The 15,091-nt window shown below is 35.9% G+C and overlaps 1 protein-coding gene across 3 annotated transcripts in view; it reads left to right on the plus strand.

The window, feature by feature from the left end:
- MSH3 (mutS homolog 3) overlaps positions 1-15,091 on the plus strand; it is a 217,899-nt gene that overhangs the window by 149,594 nt on the left and 53,214 nt on the right. For all 3 annotated transcript variants that reach the window (XR_007514976.1, XM_049866717.1, XM_049866709.1), the window contains exons 18-19: positions 3,820-3,927; positions 12,471-12,576. Coding sequence is in view for 2 of the 3 variants with exons in the window: in XM_049866717.1 (XP_049722674.1) it covers positions 3,820-3,927; positions 12,471-12,576 (214 nt within the window). In the remaining variant the exon portion in view is untranslated. The remainder of the gene's footprint in view (positions 1-3,819; positions 3,928-12,470; positions 12,577-15,091) is intronic.

Here is a 15,091-nt window from a genome sequence, read left to right on the forward strand (position 1 = left end):
GTACAGCGCTGTCAGTGATAGGATAATATCCATATGCCTACAAGGAAGACCAGTTAATACAACTATTATTCAAGTTTATGCACCAACCACTAGGGCCAGAGATGAAGAAATAGAAGATTTTTATCAGCCGCTGCAGTCTGAAATTGATCGAACATACAATCAAGATGCATTGATAATTACTGGCGATTGAAATGTGAAAGTTGGAAACAAAGAAGAAGGATCGGTAGTTGGAAATTATGGCCTTGGTGATAGAAACAATGCCAGAGATTGAATGATAGAATTTTGCAAGACTGATGACTTCTTCATTGCAAATACCTTCTTTCACCAACATAAACGGTGACTAGACATGTGGACCTCGCCAGATGGAAAACACAGAAATCAAATTGACTACATTTGTGGAAGGATGATGGAAAAGCTCAATATTATCAGTCACAACAAGGCCAGGGGCCAACTGTGGAACAGACCATCAATTGCTCATATGCAAGTTCAAGCTGAAACTGAAGAAAATCAGAGCAAGTCCACAAGAGCGAAAATATAACCTTGAGTATATCCCACCTGAAGTCAGAGACCATCTGAAGAATAGATTTGATGCATTGAACACTAGTGACCAAAGACCAGATGAGTTGTGGATTGACATCAAGGACATCATACACAAAGAAAGCAAGAGGTCACTGAAAAGACAAGAAAGAAAGAAAAGACCAAGATGGATGTCAGAGGAGACTCTGAAACTTGCTCTTGAGCATCGAGCAGCTAAAGCAAAAGGAAGAATTGATGAAGTAAAAGAACTGAAGATTTCAAAGGGTGTCTCAAGAAGACAAAGTAAAGTATTATAATGACATGTGCAAAGAGCTGGAGATGGGAAACCAAAGGGAAAGAACACACTCGGTGTTTCTCAGTCTGAAAGAACTGAAGAAAAAATTTAAGCCTCAAATTGCAGTAGTGAAGGATTCCATGGAGAAAATATTAAACGACACAGGAAGCATCAAAAGAAGATGGAAGGAATACACAGAATCATTATACCAAAAAGAATTAGTCAATGTTCAACCATTTCAAGAGGTAGCATATGACCAGGAACCCATGGTACTGAAGGAAGAAGTCCAAGCTGCTCTGAAGGCATTGGCGAAAAACAAGGCTCCAGGAATTGATGGAATATCAATTGAGACGTTTCAACAAACAGATGCAGTGCTGGAGATGCTCACTCATCTATGCTAAGAAATACAGAAGACAGCTTCCTGGCCAGCTGACTGGAAGAGATCCATATTTATGCCTATTCCCAAGAAAGGTAATCCAACCAAATGTGGAAATTATGGAACAATATCATTAATATCACACACAAGCAAAATTTTGCTGAAGATTATTCAAAAACAGCTGCAGCAGTGTATCAACAGGGAACTGCCAGAAATTCAGGCCAGTTTCAGAAGAGGACATGAAACCAGGGATATCATTGCTGATGTCAGATGGATCCTGGCTGAAGGCAGAGAATACCAGAAGGATGTTTACTTGTGTTTTATTGACTATGCAGAGGCATTCGACTGTGTGGATCATAACAAACTATGGATAACATTGCAAAGAATGGGAATTCCAGAACACTTAATTGTGCTCATGAGAAACCTTTACATAGATCAAGAGGTGGTTGTTCGGACAGAATAAGGGGGCACTGATTGGTTTAAAGTCAGGAAAGGTGTGCGTCAGGGTTGTATTCTTTCACCATACCTATTTAATCTGTATGCTGAACAACTAATACGAGAAGCTGGACTATATGAAGAAGAATGGGGCATCAGGATTGGAGGAAGACTCATGAACAACCTATGTTATGCAGATGACACGACCTTGCTTGCTGAAAGTGAGGACGGCTTGAAGCACTTACTAATGAAGATCAAAGAACACAGATTTCAGTGTGGATTGTGCCTCAACGTAAAGAAAACAAAAATCCTCACAACTGGACCAATGAGCAACAGCATGATAAACGGAGAAAAGACTGAAGTTGTGAAGGATTTCATTTTATTGGATCCACAATCAACAGCCATGGAAGCAGCAGTCAAGAAATCAAAAGACGCATTGCATTGGGTAAATCTGCTTCAAAGGACCTCTTCAAAGTGTTGAAGAGCAAAGATGTCACCCTGAAGACTAAGGTGCGCCTGACCCAAGCCATGGTATTTTCAGTTGCATCATGTGCATGTGAAAGCTGGACAATGAATAAGGAAGACCAAAGAAGAATTGACACCTTTGAATTGTGGTGTTGGCGAAGAGTATTGAATATACCGTGGACTGCCAAAAGAATGAACAAATATGTCTTGGAGGAAGTGCAACCAGAATGCTCCTTAGAGGCAAGGATGGTGAGACTGTGTCTTACATACTTTGGACATGTTGTCAGGAAGGATCAGTCCCTTAAAAAGGACATCATGCTTGGCAGAGTACAGGGTCAGCGGAAAGGAGGAAGACCCTCAACGAGGTGGATTGACAGTGGCTGCAACAATGAGCTCAAGCATAACAACGATTGTAAGGATGGCGCAGGACCAGGCAGTGTTTTGTTCTGTAGTGCATAGGGTTGCTATAAGTCGGAACTGACTCGATGGCACCTAACAACAACAACAACAACAGTAAATGATTTGATTTCTTGACTGCTGCTTCCATGGGCATTGATTGTGGATCCAAGTAAAATGCAGTCCTTGACAACTTCAGTCTTTCTGCATTTATCATGATGTTGCTTCTTCGTTCAGTTGTGAGGATTTTTGTTTTCTTTATGTTGAGGTGTAATTCCAACTGAAGGCTGCAGTATTTGATCTTCGTCAGTAAATGCTTCAATTCGTCTTTACTTTCAGCAAGCAGGGTCATGTCATCAGCATATTAAAGACTGTTAATGAATCTTCCTCAAATTCTGATGCCTGGTAGTATAATTATGTACATTTCAAACACCCACCATTGGTTTCTGTATACAGATGTCAACAGTTTATACAGTATTTATACACATTACAATAAAATGCTATGATATGAAATAATGGGATAACTTTTGCAAGAAAACAAAAAGAAGTAGAAAAGAAAAGGAAAAACATCTGAATGCATTCCTATATTTTCCCTGATTGTCTTTTAATAAAGAGTCTTTTAAGCTTTTAGATCATGAACTATTATAGTTTTAATTAGAGAAAGATTTTAGGCAATAATCACTATCTTTTTTAAAGGAAATCTAAAATTTAATTTCTATCCATATTATTAATAAGATAAGGAAAGTAGGAAAAATGCCTTTTTCTTGTTTGTGTTCAACAAATATTTATTACAGTATCTACCCTATGCCAAGGTTTGGGGCTAGATGCTAGTGTTACAGTGGTTGGTAAATCACACAGACATTGACTCTGCCTTCGAGAAGCTTCCAGTTCAGTGGGAGAGAAAGATATTGAAACTGGTATTCCAGGTATGGATGATGCCATGAAGGAAAGCGTGAAGAGAAGCTGACCCATCAGAGCAGGTCATGATGTTCTTTAAGTTAAATAAAAATTATTGCTACATTGGTGTTATGTCTAAATTGAAATGTTATGCTGAGGTGAAATGTGTATGTAATATGGTAACAATAGTAGACATCTTTGTATAGGAGCTGTTTTAAATATATATAGTTCTACCTCAAACAAAATAAAAAGAAGGCTCAGTAATCAAGTTATTAAAAAGAAAGGAAGTTCAATATAATTTCTATCTCCCTTAACTGGTAGGTGTGCCTAATTATTTTATGTTTTATATTAGCTCATAAAGTGATTATTTGTTTTATAGCCTTTATAGGTCTAAAAAATCAATTTCATCACCTATGTGTTGTTGTTCTTACTTCTGTAGGAATTTCAATGAACACTATCACTCCTTGTGTAATGCAGTTTATCACCTAGCAACTATTGACTGCATTTTCTCACTGGCCAACGTTGCTAAGCAAGGGAATTACTGCAGGTAATGTATTTTTTTATTTCCCTCATTTTTCAGTCATTTAGATCATATGGCATTATTCCATTAATTTTTGTGTTTTCATTGTAAAAATTATGCAAATGCATTGGGCTCTTGGTAAAGCTCAATGTTATGTAAAGATAGCTTAATTTAAAAATAAATGAATTCTTTCTCACATGCTCTATCACTTAGCACAGTGAAAGAAGATGTTTAGTGTAACTCTGGAGGTGAATGCTATATATTTCAATTTTAAATTTATGTGGTGACATTTTTATAAAGTTTAAGCAGTGCTTTCATTTGTTAGATTTCACTGGAACACTTTTAACATGTTTAACTTCATAATTATAAAAGTTTGATTAGACAAGAAAGGACTGGGAGGAGGGAAGCATATTCTGGGATCTTTTCTGTTCCTGTTATTGGGAGCCCAGATACATCCTACTGTTCTTTGTTGGCCTGTGAACATGTTTACTCTTCTTTTCGTAAAGGATGGCAGTATCAAACAGACCTAACTTTAAACCTTAGCTCTAACTTTTGGAGAAGTCGTTTGTCTTCCCAAAGCCTCAGTTTTATCATATGCTTAAAAAAAAAGTAAGAGAATATTTAGCTCACTGGCTTATTATGAAAACTAAAATGACAATATATAAGTGAAATTGCCTATCACTGCCTATGGCACATGGAGTCCATTAGTAGATATGTTTTGTTCCTATGATGGTTTCCTCTCTAGTTTGTGCTAAATATTCTTCATGCTTGAATGTCCTCTGTATGAAGCAGAGTACTTAGTAGTTGTTATTGTTGTGTGCCATCAAGTTGATTCTAACTAATAGAGACCCTATAGGATAGAGTAGAACTGCCCCATAGGGTTTCCTAGGCTGTAATCTTTACAGGAACAGACCACTAGGCCGTTTCCTCCCTGGAGCCACAGGAGAATTTGAACCACTGACCTTTCAGTTAGCAGCCAAGCCCTTTAACCACTGCTCCACCAGGCTCCTTACAGTAGATCGTGGATGCTAATAAAGAAGTTTGTTTAATGTTAAGCATTGATTTATTTGTGGGAAGAGAGTTGGAGGAGTTGACTGTGCCAATAATGGGCCCTTAAACAGTTCACTGTTTCATTTTGCTTTGTTGTCCGTTTATGTGTTGAGTGTACCTACGGTGTCAGACATAACAGTTGTGTTTAAAATAGGTTTTTCACATTTTCATTTATTGTTCAGTTTCTTTTAATACCAGAGGGATTTGAATATAGATTTGCATAATTTGTTAATTAACTGTAGGCATTTTAGAGGTAAAACTTTACAGTGCAGTAAATGGAAAAAAGTCATATCCTCTTTCATATATAAAAATGAGGTATATAAATTTACTCTGGTTCAGTCAAGTTCTGGAAGACTGAGAATCTATCTTCAGTTGATTTGACTTCTCCCTTATGTATGTGCAGTCTTACTAGGAGCTTTTTCTGGATACGCAGAGTTTATGAAACAAACTTTTCCTAATGAGTTCTGTTTTGGAATTAAGCAGGGAATTGGTTACAGCCTGTGCATTTAGTGTGTGCTCAGATAGAGCTCTTCCTACTGAAAAATACTTATGCCTAATTTTCCCCGCTTACACTTCTTTGGGAAACTCTGGTGGCGTAGTGGTTAAGTGCTACAGCTGCTAACCAAAAGGTCGGCAGTTTGAATCTACTGGGTGCTTTTTGGGCACTCTGTGGGGCGGCTCTGCTCTGTCCTATAGGGTTGCTATGAGTCAGAATTAGTGGAAGCGAGTTTGGTTTTTTTTGGTATACTTCTTTGACTCAGTGGCACACAACAACATACTTCTTCAGGTGGCCTCCTGTCATTTGGTACTGCTGCTGTTAGTGAAAAAAAGACATGTATATGGATATGTGGTTTCCTCCATTACAACAAATTGAAATTTTCATATCTATATGTGTACTATATCCATATATACTAACATAATGTGTCATTTAATATATAATTTTCAGTTTGGTGTAATGATCAGATTGTGGCTTTAATGTCAGAAGTCCTGGTTCCAGTCTGTGCTCTGCCACTAACTAGCTTTGTACCCTTATTTAAGTTTCAGATAGTCATATGTAAAATTGTGAGTATTAAAGTCATGAATTGATAAATGGAATAAATTTTCAAGTTGTAGTAATTTCTTTTTACTGAGATGTAGTTTTGGCAAAAAGTCTTTATCTGAAGAGAAAAAAATATATCTCTCATTTGTTGTTGTTAACTGCCACTGAGACTACTGTGACTCATAGTTAACCATTGTATTACAGAATGAAATGTTGCCTGGCCCTGTGCTGTCTTTATGATCATTGGTATTTTTAAGTCCATTGTTGTGACTGTTGTATCAGTTCATCTGAGTTTCCCTCATTTGATTGGCGCTCTTCTAAGTATATCTTTTTCTAATGATTGATCTTTCCTGAGGATGTGTCCAACATAAGTGAGTCAAAGTCTCATCATCCTCACTTCTGAGGAACATTCTGGTTGTTTTTCTTCTGAGACTGATTTGTTCTTTTTGGTAATCCACAGTATATTCAGTATTCTTCACCAACACCGTAGTCTCTCATTACATCTGTCTCTCATTACATGAACAAACATTTTTAGAGCAACTGCTATATGCAAATTCCGTCCTAAATTTTTCAGTCTGGGACTTCTTGTTCTTTTGATGTTTTATTAATGTGTATGTGTTATTCACAGATGCTTAACTACTTAAAAATCAGAAGGAATTAAGCATTATATAATTTATCTTTAGTAAAAATACCTGAACTTAAGGGTTGTTAGTACTCATCATACCCGTATTATTTTACTCTTTTTTAAAAAATAATTTTAGTTTTGTGTCAATTCTCAATCTTGCCTTCTGTCTCTTTGGGTGTGGTAATGATAGTTATTTTAAAGACTGTGTCTGACAATTCAAACATATGGAGTCCCTGTGAGTCTGTTTCTATTGTCTATTGTTTCTGCTGATTTTCATTCTTATAGTACTATCTCCTTGAATGCCTGATTATTTTTGATTATCTTCTGGGCATTATACTTGCAGAAGCACTTGAAGAAATAATCTGATATTTTGTTCCTTCTGAAATAGTTACATTTGCTTCTGGCAGGCATCTCAGGACACTAACAATCTGGCATTACTTCAATCCAATTTCAGGGGTTGAGATGGTTGAAAGATGAGCTACAGTTCTTACTTCCAGTGCACTCTCATGCCTGGTGTGCATCCCTTTGATGTCTCAATCCAGAACAAAGCTGTTAGCCGTACTCAGCATTAGCTGTTGCCTCAAAATTCAGCAAATACCTCCAGGTGAAAATTGGTCCTGCCGTATTTGAGACCCTGGCCTGGTAACTCCTTGCTGTTTTGTTAGTTATTGGATGCCTTCAAGCAGCTGTTTTCTATACTTTGTCCAACTTTTCTATTTGTCCTTACTAGGACAAGATTTTATTCTAAGACACTACGATTTGATTCTCTTAAAAACAACAGTAGTAATAATAACAGCTACACTGACCACTTGTTTTTCTATCTATCAGTAAGACAATGTTAGGAATTATTTCACACGTTAAAAAGCTTGCTAAATGGGATGCCATATATCTTATAATAAGAAAAATTCATCTGAAAACAATTTAAGTCAAAGATCATGCCATAGCCTTTTAGTAATGTAATCAATATTTTTTTTCTTTTTGCAAAAATTAAATCAAGTGAAAATAGGCATGAAATAGGAAATGTCTATCTAAAATATATTTTAAGCCAGCATTTAAAATATCTGAAATTTACACATTTTTCTTATATTTCCAGCTCATTTAAAGACTTTAGTACATTTGAGCTCTTGTAGTTAGTTCACATTGATTATTTGGCTTCATAATTGCTATCTTTCTAAATACTATTAAGATTCTTTTATTGACTATAGTCTAAACTTTTAGGCAAAAGTTCCTATTCTGCATCTTTTTATTCAATTTGTATTCTGGATATTACACTGTTTTACTAATGTCAATTATTTTCTGGTTCTCTGGGTCAGTTAAAGAAGAAAGATGTGATTTAAAAAATATAGAGTAAAATAAATAAATTTGTTCATGTTCCAATATTTCATTCTTTCTAGGCAGCATCCAGATTTTCTCAGTTCTGTCTCCTTCATTTCCATAAGATATCATCGACCCGATCCTTTTTGTTATAAGTTTCCTAATCCCAGTATCTTATTCCAGCTCTGTGAATTATCATTTACTTATTACTCCACCAGGAAGTGTTTTGTCATTGTGTAATTATGAGGGCAACAGAGTAAGTCAGTGTAGATTTTAGAACAGAACAAATCACTCAAAAATTTGTTCTAAACTGAATACCTTCCTGGGAAGTCATATCAATGTCACGAATATGATAGATTTATTTCACTTGGCAGAGCACCTAGAATTTTATTTTAAATTTGATAACAGTCACAGATGCTTCCATTTTTTTCTTTCATGGTACATTTCATAACCCACTTAGATAAAAATCTTGTCTTTAGAATTAATACTTTAAAATTCAAAAACTGTCCTTTTTTTGGTAATTTTAAATATCTCTCTCTAAAGGATGATTTCAGATTGTTTACTCAGAAGATACGCTAGCTACTGTCTTTGGAAAATGTGAGTGTACATTCTTCGGGTTTGTTAGCCAAATATATTCAAGAAGAATGAGTTGAGTATTAAGGGAGTAGTATTTTTGGTATTCTGAGTTTAGAAAAATGTTTATATGCAAAAGTTCTGGATCAAAGAGCTTAAGGAGGTCACTAATAGGATAGAAACTATGACAAAAAAGACCAACAAGTGACCAAGCAACTGATGAAAAGGTACTCAACCTGAGTAATCCAAACCAAAACCAAACCCATTGCTGCTGAGTCGATTCTGACTCATAGCAACCCTACAGGGCAGAGTAGAACTGCCCCATAGGGTTTCCAAGCAGCGGCTGGTAGATTTGTACTGTGGACCTTTTGGTTAGCAGCTGAGCTCTTAACCACTGCGCCGCCAGGGTTCCCTAGTACTCAGTAAGTATAAATTAAAACGAGATAACACAGTTGACCCATCAGATTATCAGAAATTAGAAAGTTTGATAACAGCAATTATTTATGTTGTTGTTTGCAGTTGAGTCTACTCTGACTCATGGTGACCTTATGTATGACAGAATAAAAGATTGCCCAGCCCCTGCTCCATCTTCATGATCTTTGGTATGTTGGAGTCCATTATTGTGGCTATCATGTCAGTCCATTTCACTGAGGGTTTACTGTATTTTCACTGACCCTCTACCAAACATGATGTCCTTTTCTAGCAGTTGGTCTTTCCTGATGACGTGTCCAAAGCAAGCAATTTATCCTTGTTTCTAAGGAGCATTCTGGTTGTATTTTTTAAAAGACCGATTTGTTTCTTCTGGCAATCCATGGTATATTCGTTACTCTTCACCAACACCAAAGTTTGAAAGAATCAATTCTTCTTTTCTTCCTTTTTAATTTTCCAGCTTTCACATACATATGAGGTGATGGGAAGACCATGCCTTCGGTCAGGCTCCACTTAGTCATTAAAATGACATGTTTACTTTTTAAAACTTTACATGAGAGTATGAAAAAACAAATCAACTTTCATTTCCTGCTGATGGGAATGCAAATTGGCCCAGCTAGTCTTAATTATTAAAATAGAAAATGTGTATACTGTATGACATTATGACTTAAAAATTTTACTCCAGGAATTTATTCTGCCTTAGAGAAACACTTAGATATGTGCGCATGGAACATGTCTAGAGTTGTTGTTACAGCATTGTTTATAGCAGTGAAAATTTGGACACTGTCTAAATGTCTAACAATAGGAGGTAAATCAGCTCTACAGCAATTTAAAAAGAATGATGCAGATCTGACAAGGAATGATCCTTAATCTTTAGTATGTCATACCATCAGGGCCCACTGGACCTAACTTAAGTTTTTGAGTTTGAGTGTTCCAAAGAACAAAGAGAAAATTTACTTTTTTAAAAATAGAATAAAGCTCATTCTGTCTTACATTTACCATATGGGTCCACTGGGCTCTTTTCTAAATCTAAGATATATTTAAGAATCTTTAGTCATCTAATTTTTCCTACATCTTGAAATATTTTGCTATTTCATCATCCTAGGATTTATTTTATCACTATTTACCAATTATTCCCACTGTGCTGTAAAAGTCTAAAGTTAGGAAACTAAAGACTGATGATGTAAAAGTGAGAGAAAAGTCACTATTACATCATTTTACAGTGTTCTCTTACTGTATTACCCGAAGTATTGCATCATGTTTCAAGAAGGTATAAAAGAAGACTGAAGATGTCACCTTTGTAGTCTGCTTCCAGCTTCCTATGATCACAGTTGAGAATTCCAATTTTTTCATTTTCATCTCCATCTAGCTTTCTATGATTACAGTTGAGAATTCCAGTTTTTTCATTTTCATCCATAATAGCAAAGAGGAAAAAAAATGACAAGACATTTCACAACTATTATTCAGGTGATGAGGGTGAAGAGAACGATAGGAGTGCTCTAGACTCTAATGATAGTGGTGAAATTTCTCATATAAACAAAATCTCAGATTATGAGTTTTCAAATGACAGTATCCTAGGTGAATTTTTTCAGACTCAAAAATCAATGCATGCACATTATATTTCTAAGGATAAAATTAAGTGTTCTTATCCATTTAGTCACCCCATCGGAAGCCCTCATCTTGCAATGTTTTGTAATAATAATCTGGACCATCCTGTTTTGCTAAAAGGGCATATGACTATTCTTTCATCTCATATGTTGTTTGTGCTCTAAAATTTTCCTGATACAGCTCACAGGTAGATGCTAAAGGCAGGTGATTAAAGGTAGATGATGTAGAAATGGAAATATTCATTTGATTGATTATTCTTGTCTGTATTTATAAATCTAAAAGTGAAAATGTTTTGCAGTTAGCATTTGAGCAAGTAAGATAGTCATCCTCTTTGACAAAATAATGATCTTTAAAACATTTCAAAAAATTCTTCCACTACCGCATTTTTTGTCAATGTAAGTATGAGAATAATAACCAGAAGTAATGACGATCTACAGCCTGTTAGAGATGTGTTAAAATCAGGAATCAGTTATTTATAAAATGAATATGTTCCAGGGTCATGCATGACAGCCAATGAGCAGTTAATTACATTAATTGTCTATTGCCCATTCAGATATATATACTTTCAAAACCAGGAAAATGTGGGGTAAAAATTTGGAATTTTCTATGTTTAAAATCTTAGTAAAATTTATCATGAAGTTGCTTTTTTACTACCCCTTATTCTTGGTTGGAAAATTATTTGTAAAATAACTGAAACATATTAAGAAAAAACATATTAAGAGTAAATTAAAAAAAAATTGTCTATTGGGCCCAGAGAGTAAATGGTAAAGTCATTTTTTTTATGTGTACTTAGGGTTGAGTGAAAAATCACAAAGAAAAAACAGGTACATAATATATTATGAGGTATGGTCCCGTTCGCTTTTTAAGAAAATCAGCGAACATGATGAATATAAAGATGTAAATGCAGAGAAGCAGTTTGGGAGGGATAGAAACAAGACAACCCATCGGTCACCTGTGGGGAGGAGACTGAGAGTAGAGCAATGCTTAAGGGAATGTTGATAAACAGATGAAACTATAGGTAAAACCAAACCAAAACCAAACCAAACCCAGTGCCATCGAGTCGATTCCGACTCCTATAGGTAAAACCAAACCAAACCCAGTGCCATCGAGTCGATTCCGACTCCTATAGGTAAAACCAAACCAAAACCAAACCAAACCCAGTGCCATCGAGTCGATTCCGACTCATAGCGACCCTATAGGACTGAGTAGAACTGCCCCAAAGCGTTTCCAAGCAGCACCTGGCGGAATCAAACTGCCTACCCTTTGGTTACCAGCCGTAGCACTTAAGCATTACGCCACCAGGGTTTCCAGGTAAAAACAGAGAACTATAAAAGTCTTAAGAAGACAGAGAATGAGACCAGCAAGGCAAAAAAATAATTTCTGTATCAAAAAAGTGAAAAATTCCAAAGACCGTGGAGATGTTTCAATTAAACAGAATATGCGAATTTTGGGTCATTCTATTTCCAAGTCCAGCATATCATATAATTTATATTAATGTAATAATTAAATCTAGAAATAATTTTATATGATTTCCTTTATTTTGCTGATTATTGAAAATAATCTTTAGTATACTGTCATCTTTACTAATAAAAATATTGGTTTGAGCTTAGAAAGTAATAGAAAAATAAAAATCAAAAGGATCTTGTAAAAATAGACTTCTGTAGTGGAGCCATAGTAAGACCCTTGAGTCACAACAAGACCCTGTTAGAGTTCATGCTTCAGCGTACTGTTGTAATTGTTTTCCCAATTCTTACTCTGTATTTAAAATACAACTTTTATACTCAGGGCCTTATTCTTGACATATGTGCTGAAAGTCTATGTTTTATTGTCTGTCTTGCAGTCTGGCTACTGAAATTTTTCATGATATCTTAGGAAAAAAAAAATTAAGGCTATTTCCATGACTAGTAAATTGAAACATACTTCTTTTTACAGACCAACTCTACAAGAAGGAAGGAAAATTATAATAAAAAATGGCCGGCACCCTGTGATTGACGTGTTGTTGGGAGAACAGTATGTTCCCAATAATACAAATCTATCAGTGAGTACCATATTATGCTAGAAAATATAAGTAAAAGATGATAATGTTGATCCCAGACATTTAAATACCAAATAAATGCTTTTATTATTCTCCCTGGTTTTAACTTTGACTGTAAACGAACTAACCCTGTATTACACTTTCATATTTATCAAGCATGTAACAGTGCTTTTTCTGATGCAAGAATACCCATACAAGGAAAGGTTTACAAATAAAGGATTAGTGGTTTTTTTTTTTTTTTTAGCTTTTTAAAATTTTTATTTATCATGCTATAATTTACAAACAATAAAATGCAGGATTAGTCTTGATTAGTTATCCTTGGTAGTCCAGTGAAAGTATTTTACATTTGTAAATGCCCACATATGTTAATGGAGTTAGAATCATACTATGGTTTTGCCAGTTCCTATTGACGTGTGGTGTTACCTGCTTTGCTCTGTGTTCCACTATTTTCAAATGTCTTGTGGAAGAATCAGAGGCATCTAAGCTGATTCAGTGATGAGAATTTTTCACACATGAACTAGGGCTCTTTTGTAGAACATTAATATAGGTTGTAATGTATAGGTTCAATAAATACATATTCATTCAGCCTGTACTTTCTGAGTGCCTGTTAAGCCCCAGGTAGCAAAGTGACAGTGGTAAGCAAGAGAGACATATTTCTTGCCTTCAAAGAGCTTGTGGTCTAGTACAGAAGATAGACAGCAGTTAAACAGTACAGTTGGGTAAATGCAGTGACACAGGAAATCAAGGTGTCCTGGGAGGGTTGATCTTTCCCAGTGTAGGGGGAGCGTCAAGGACAGTGTCCCAGGAATATGATATTAACTGACAAATGAGTAGGCTCAAGCTACAAGGCAGTGAAGGGGGTATTCCAGGTAGAGGAACCAGCATGGCAAAAGCTTGACACAAGACAGAGCAGGATAAATTCAAGGAATTGAAAGATGCTGAGTAAGGTTGAAGCATAGAGTATAAAGAAAGAAGTATTCAGAGATAAGGAAGAGGCCAGTTCACTTACATGCCACGTTAGGAAACTTAGATTTTATCCTACAGGATTGAGAATACTAGCAAGAGAATGATTTAAGCTGGGGGAAACAGTGAACCTGGATGTGTGTGTGGGTGGGTGGGGGAGTGCTACATAGATAGATTAATATGTGGCTATAAGATCAAATAATTAATATGTAGGGAGTTAGTATGTATCAGAGAATGAGATGCCTGAATTTAAGTTTCAGAGGTGGAGCTATTCTAGGTGATGGCAGGATTGCGGGTACGGCCATAGAAGTGGATAGAAGTAGAGAAGGTCTTTGGAGATGAGGACATCAAGGAACAGAGTTTTGGAGAATCGCTGTGTGAATGTTGAGATCATCTAAGATAACAGCAGGATTTGTGGTGGAAATGATGACAGTAATCAGGTGTCAGAGATTCCGAGGAATAGGTCCTGGTACCTGGAGATCTGTAGATGGATGCAGTGAGAGTAAGTATAGGTGGTATTTGGAACACCACCTAAAGAAGCAGGTGAGAGAGAACCTTGGAAGCATGGGGTGCATGGGAGAGGGTGTAGCAAAGAGCTCAGCTGCGGGGGAAGTAGTAGACAGCCAGGTTTTGGTGTGTGAAGGAAATGTCAAAGCAAGGAGGTTAGAAGGACTGGAAGATTTCCCTGAGGACAGTGGAAAGGATTGAGATGTAGAGGAGAGGGTGGAGATTAGATCAGAGAAAGGAAACTCAGAATAGCAAGGGAGTTGGGAAGATTACAGAGTTCCATCTTGGGCTAAGAGCAAGGATGACAGATGTGTGACATGGTGAATTTGGCTGGCCCCAAGGGTGGTAAGTGAAAGTAACTGCTTTGGATTACCTCTAGTTTGGAGTTACATGTCAATATCATACAAATGCTTGTTGGTATTATATAACCTGATACCCAATGTCTATAAACTTATAATTCTTATTAGGAAATTTATATATTACTTAATATGGCAAAATGAGTTAATAAGCACTAATACTTTTATTGTCTTTAGAAAGAGAACTATGTGGACATAAGAATTTCTTTTTTCAGTTTCCATACCAGTGGGGTGTACCTTTTCTTGAGAAAGTAATATAATTGGAACATTTAATAGCTTAGTTTATACTTTGCTTATACATCACTTAAACATCATTTTCTGTTACTGTTCCCATCCTCTACCATGCCTGCCAACTTGATACTAAATATGTTGTTATTGGCATTTTTTAATTTCTTTTTCCTTCTTTCATGCTTTCTTTTATTAAATGTATTATACTGTTTAGTAAAGCAAGCTTTGAGAAACTAAAATAGCCTTCTGCTAATTACAAGAACATTTTAAAGAAACATTGAACTCTTCTGTTTTGAATTTTCAAAAAACCAACAGAGTGATTTATTACAGCAGGCACCTCAGCATATTCCAGAATATTCGTTTCTTTTACACATGCTTTTTCTAACTTGAGTAGGAGTTGATATAGAACTGTTGCTATGGTGAAGTACGTTCTATTTTGTAGGGTATAAATTTGTATATAGGGA

Source organism: Elephas maximus, chromosome 2, assembly GCF_024166365.1.
Source record: "Elephas maximus indicus isolate mEleMax1 chromosome 2, mEleMax1 primary haplotype, whole genome shotgun sequence".
Lineage (NCBI taxonomy): Eukaryota > Metazoa > Chordata > Mammalia > Proboscidea > Elephantidae > Elephas > Elephas maximus.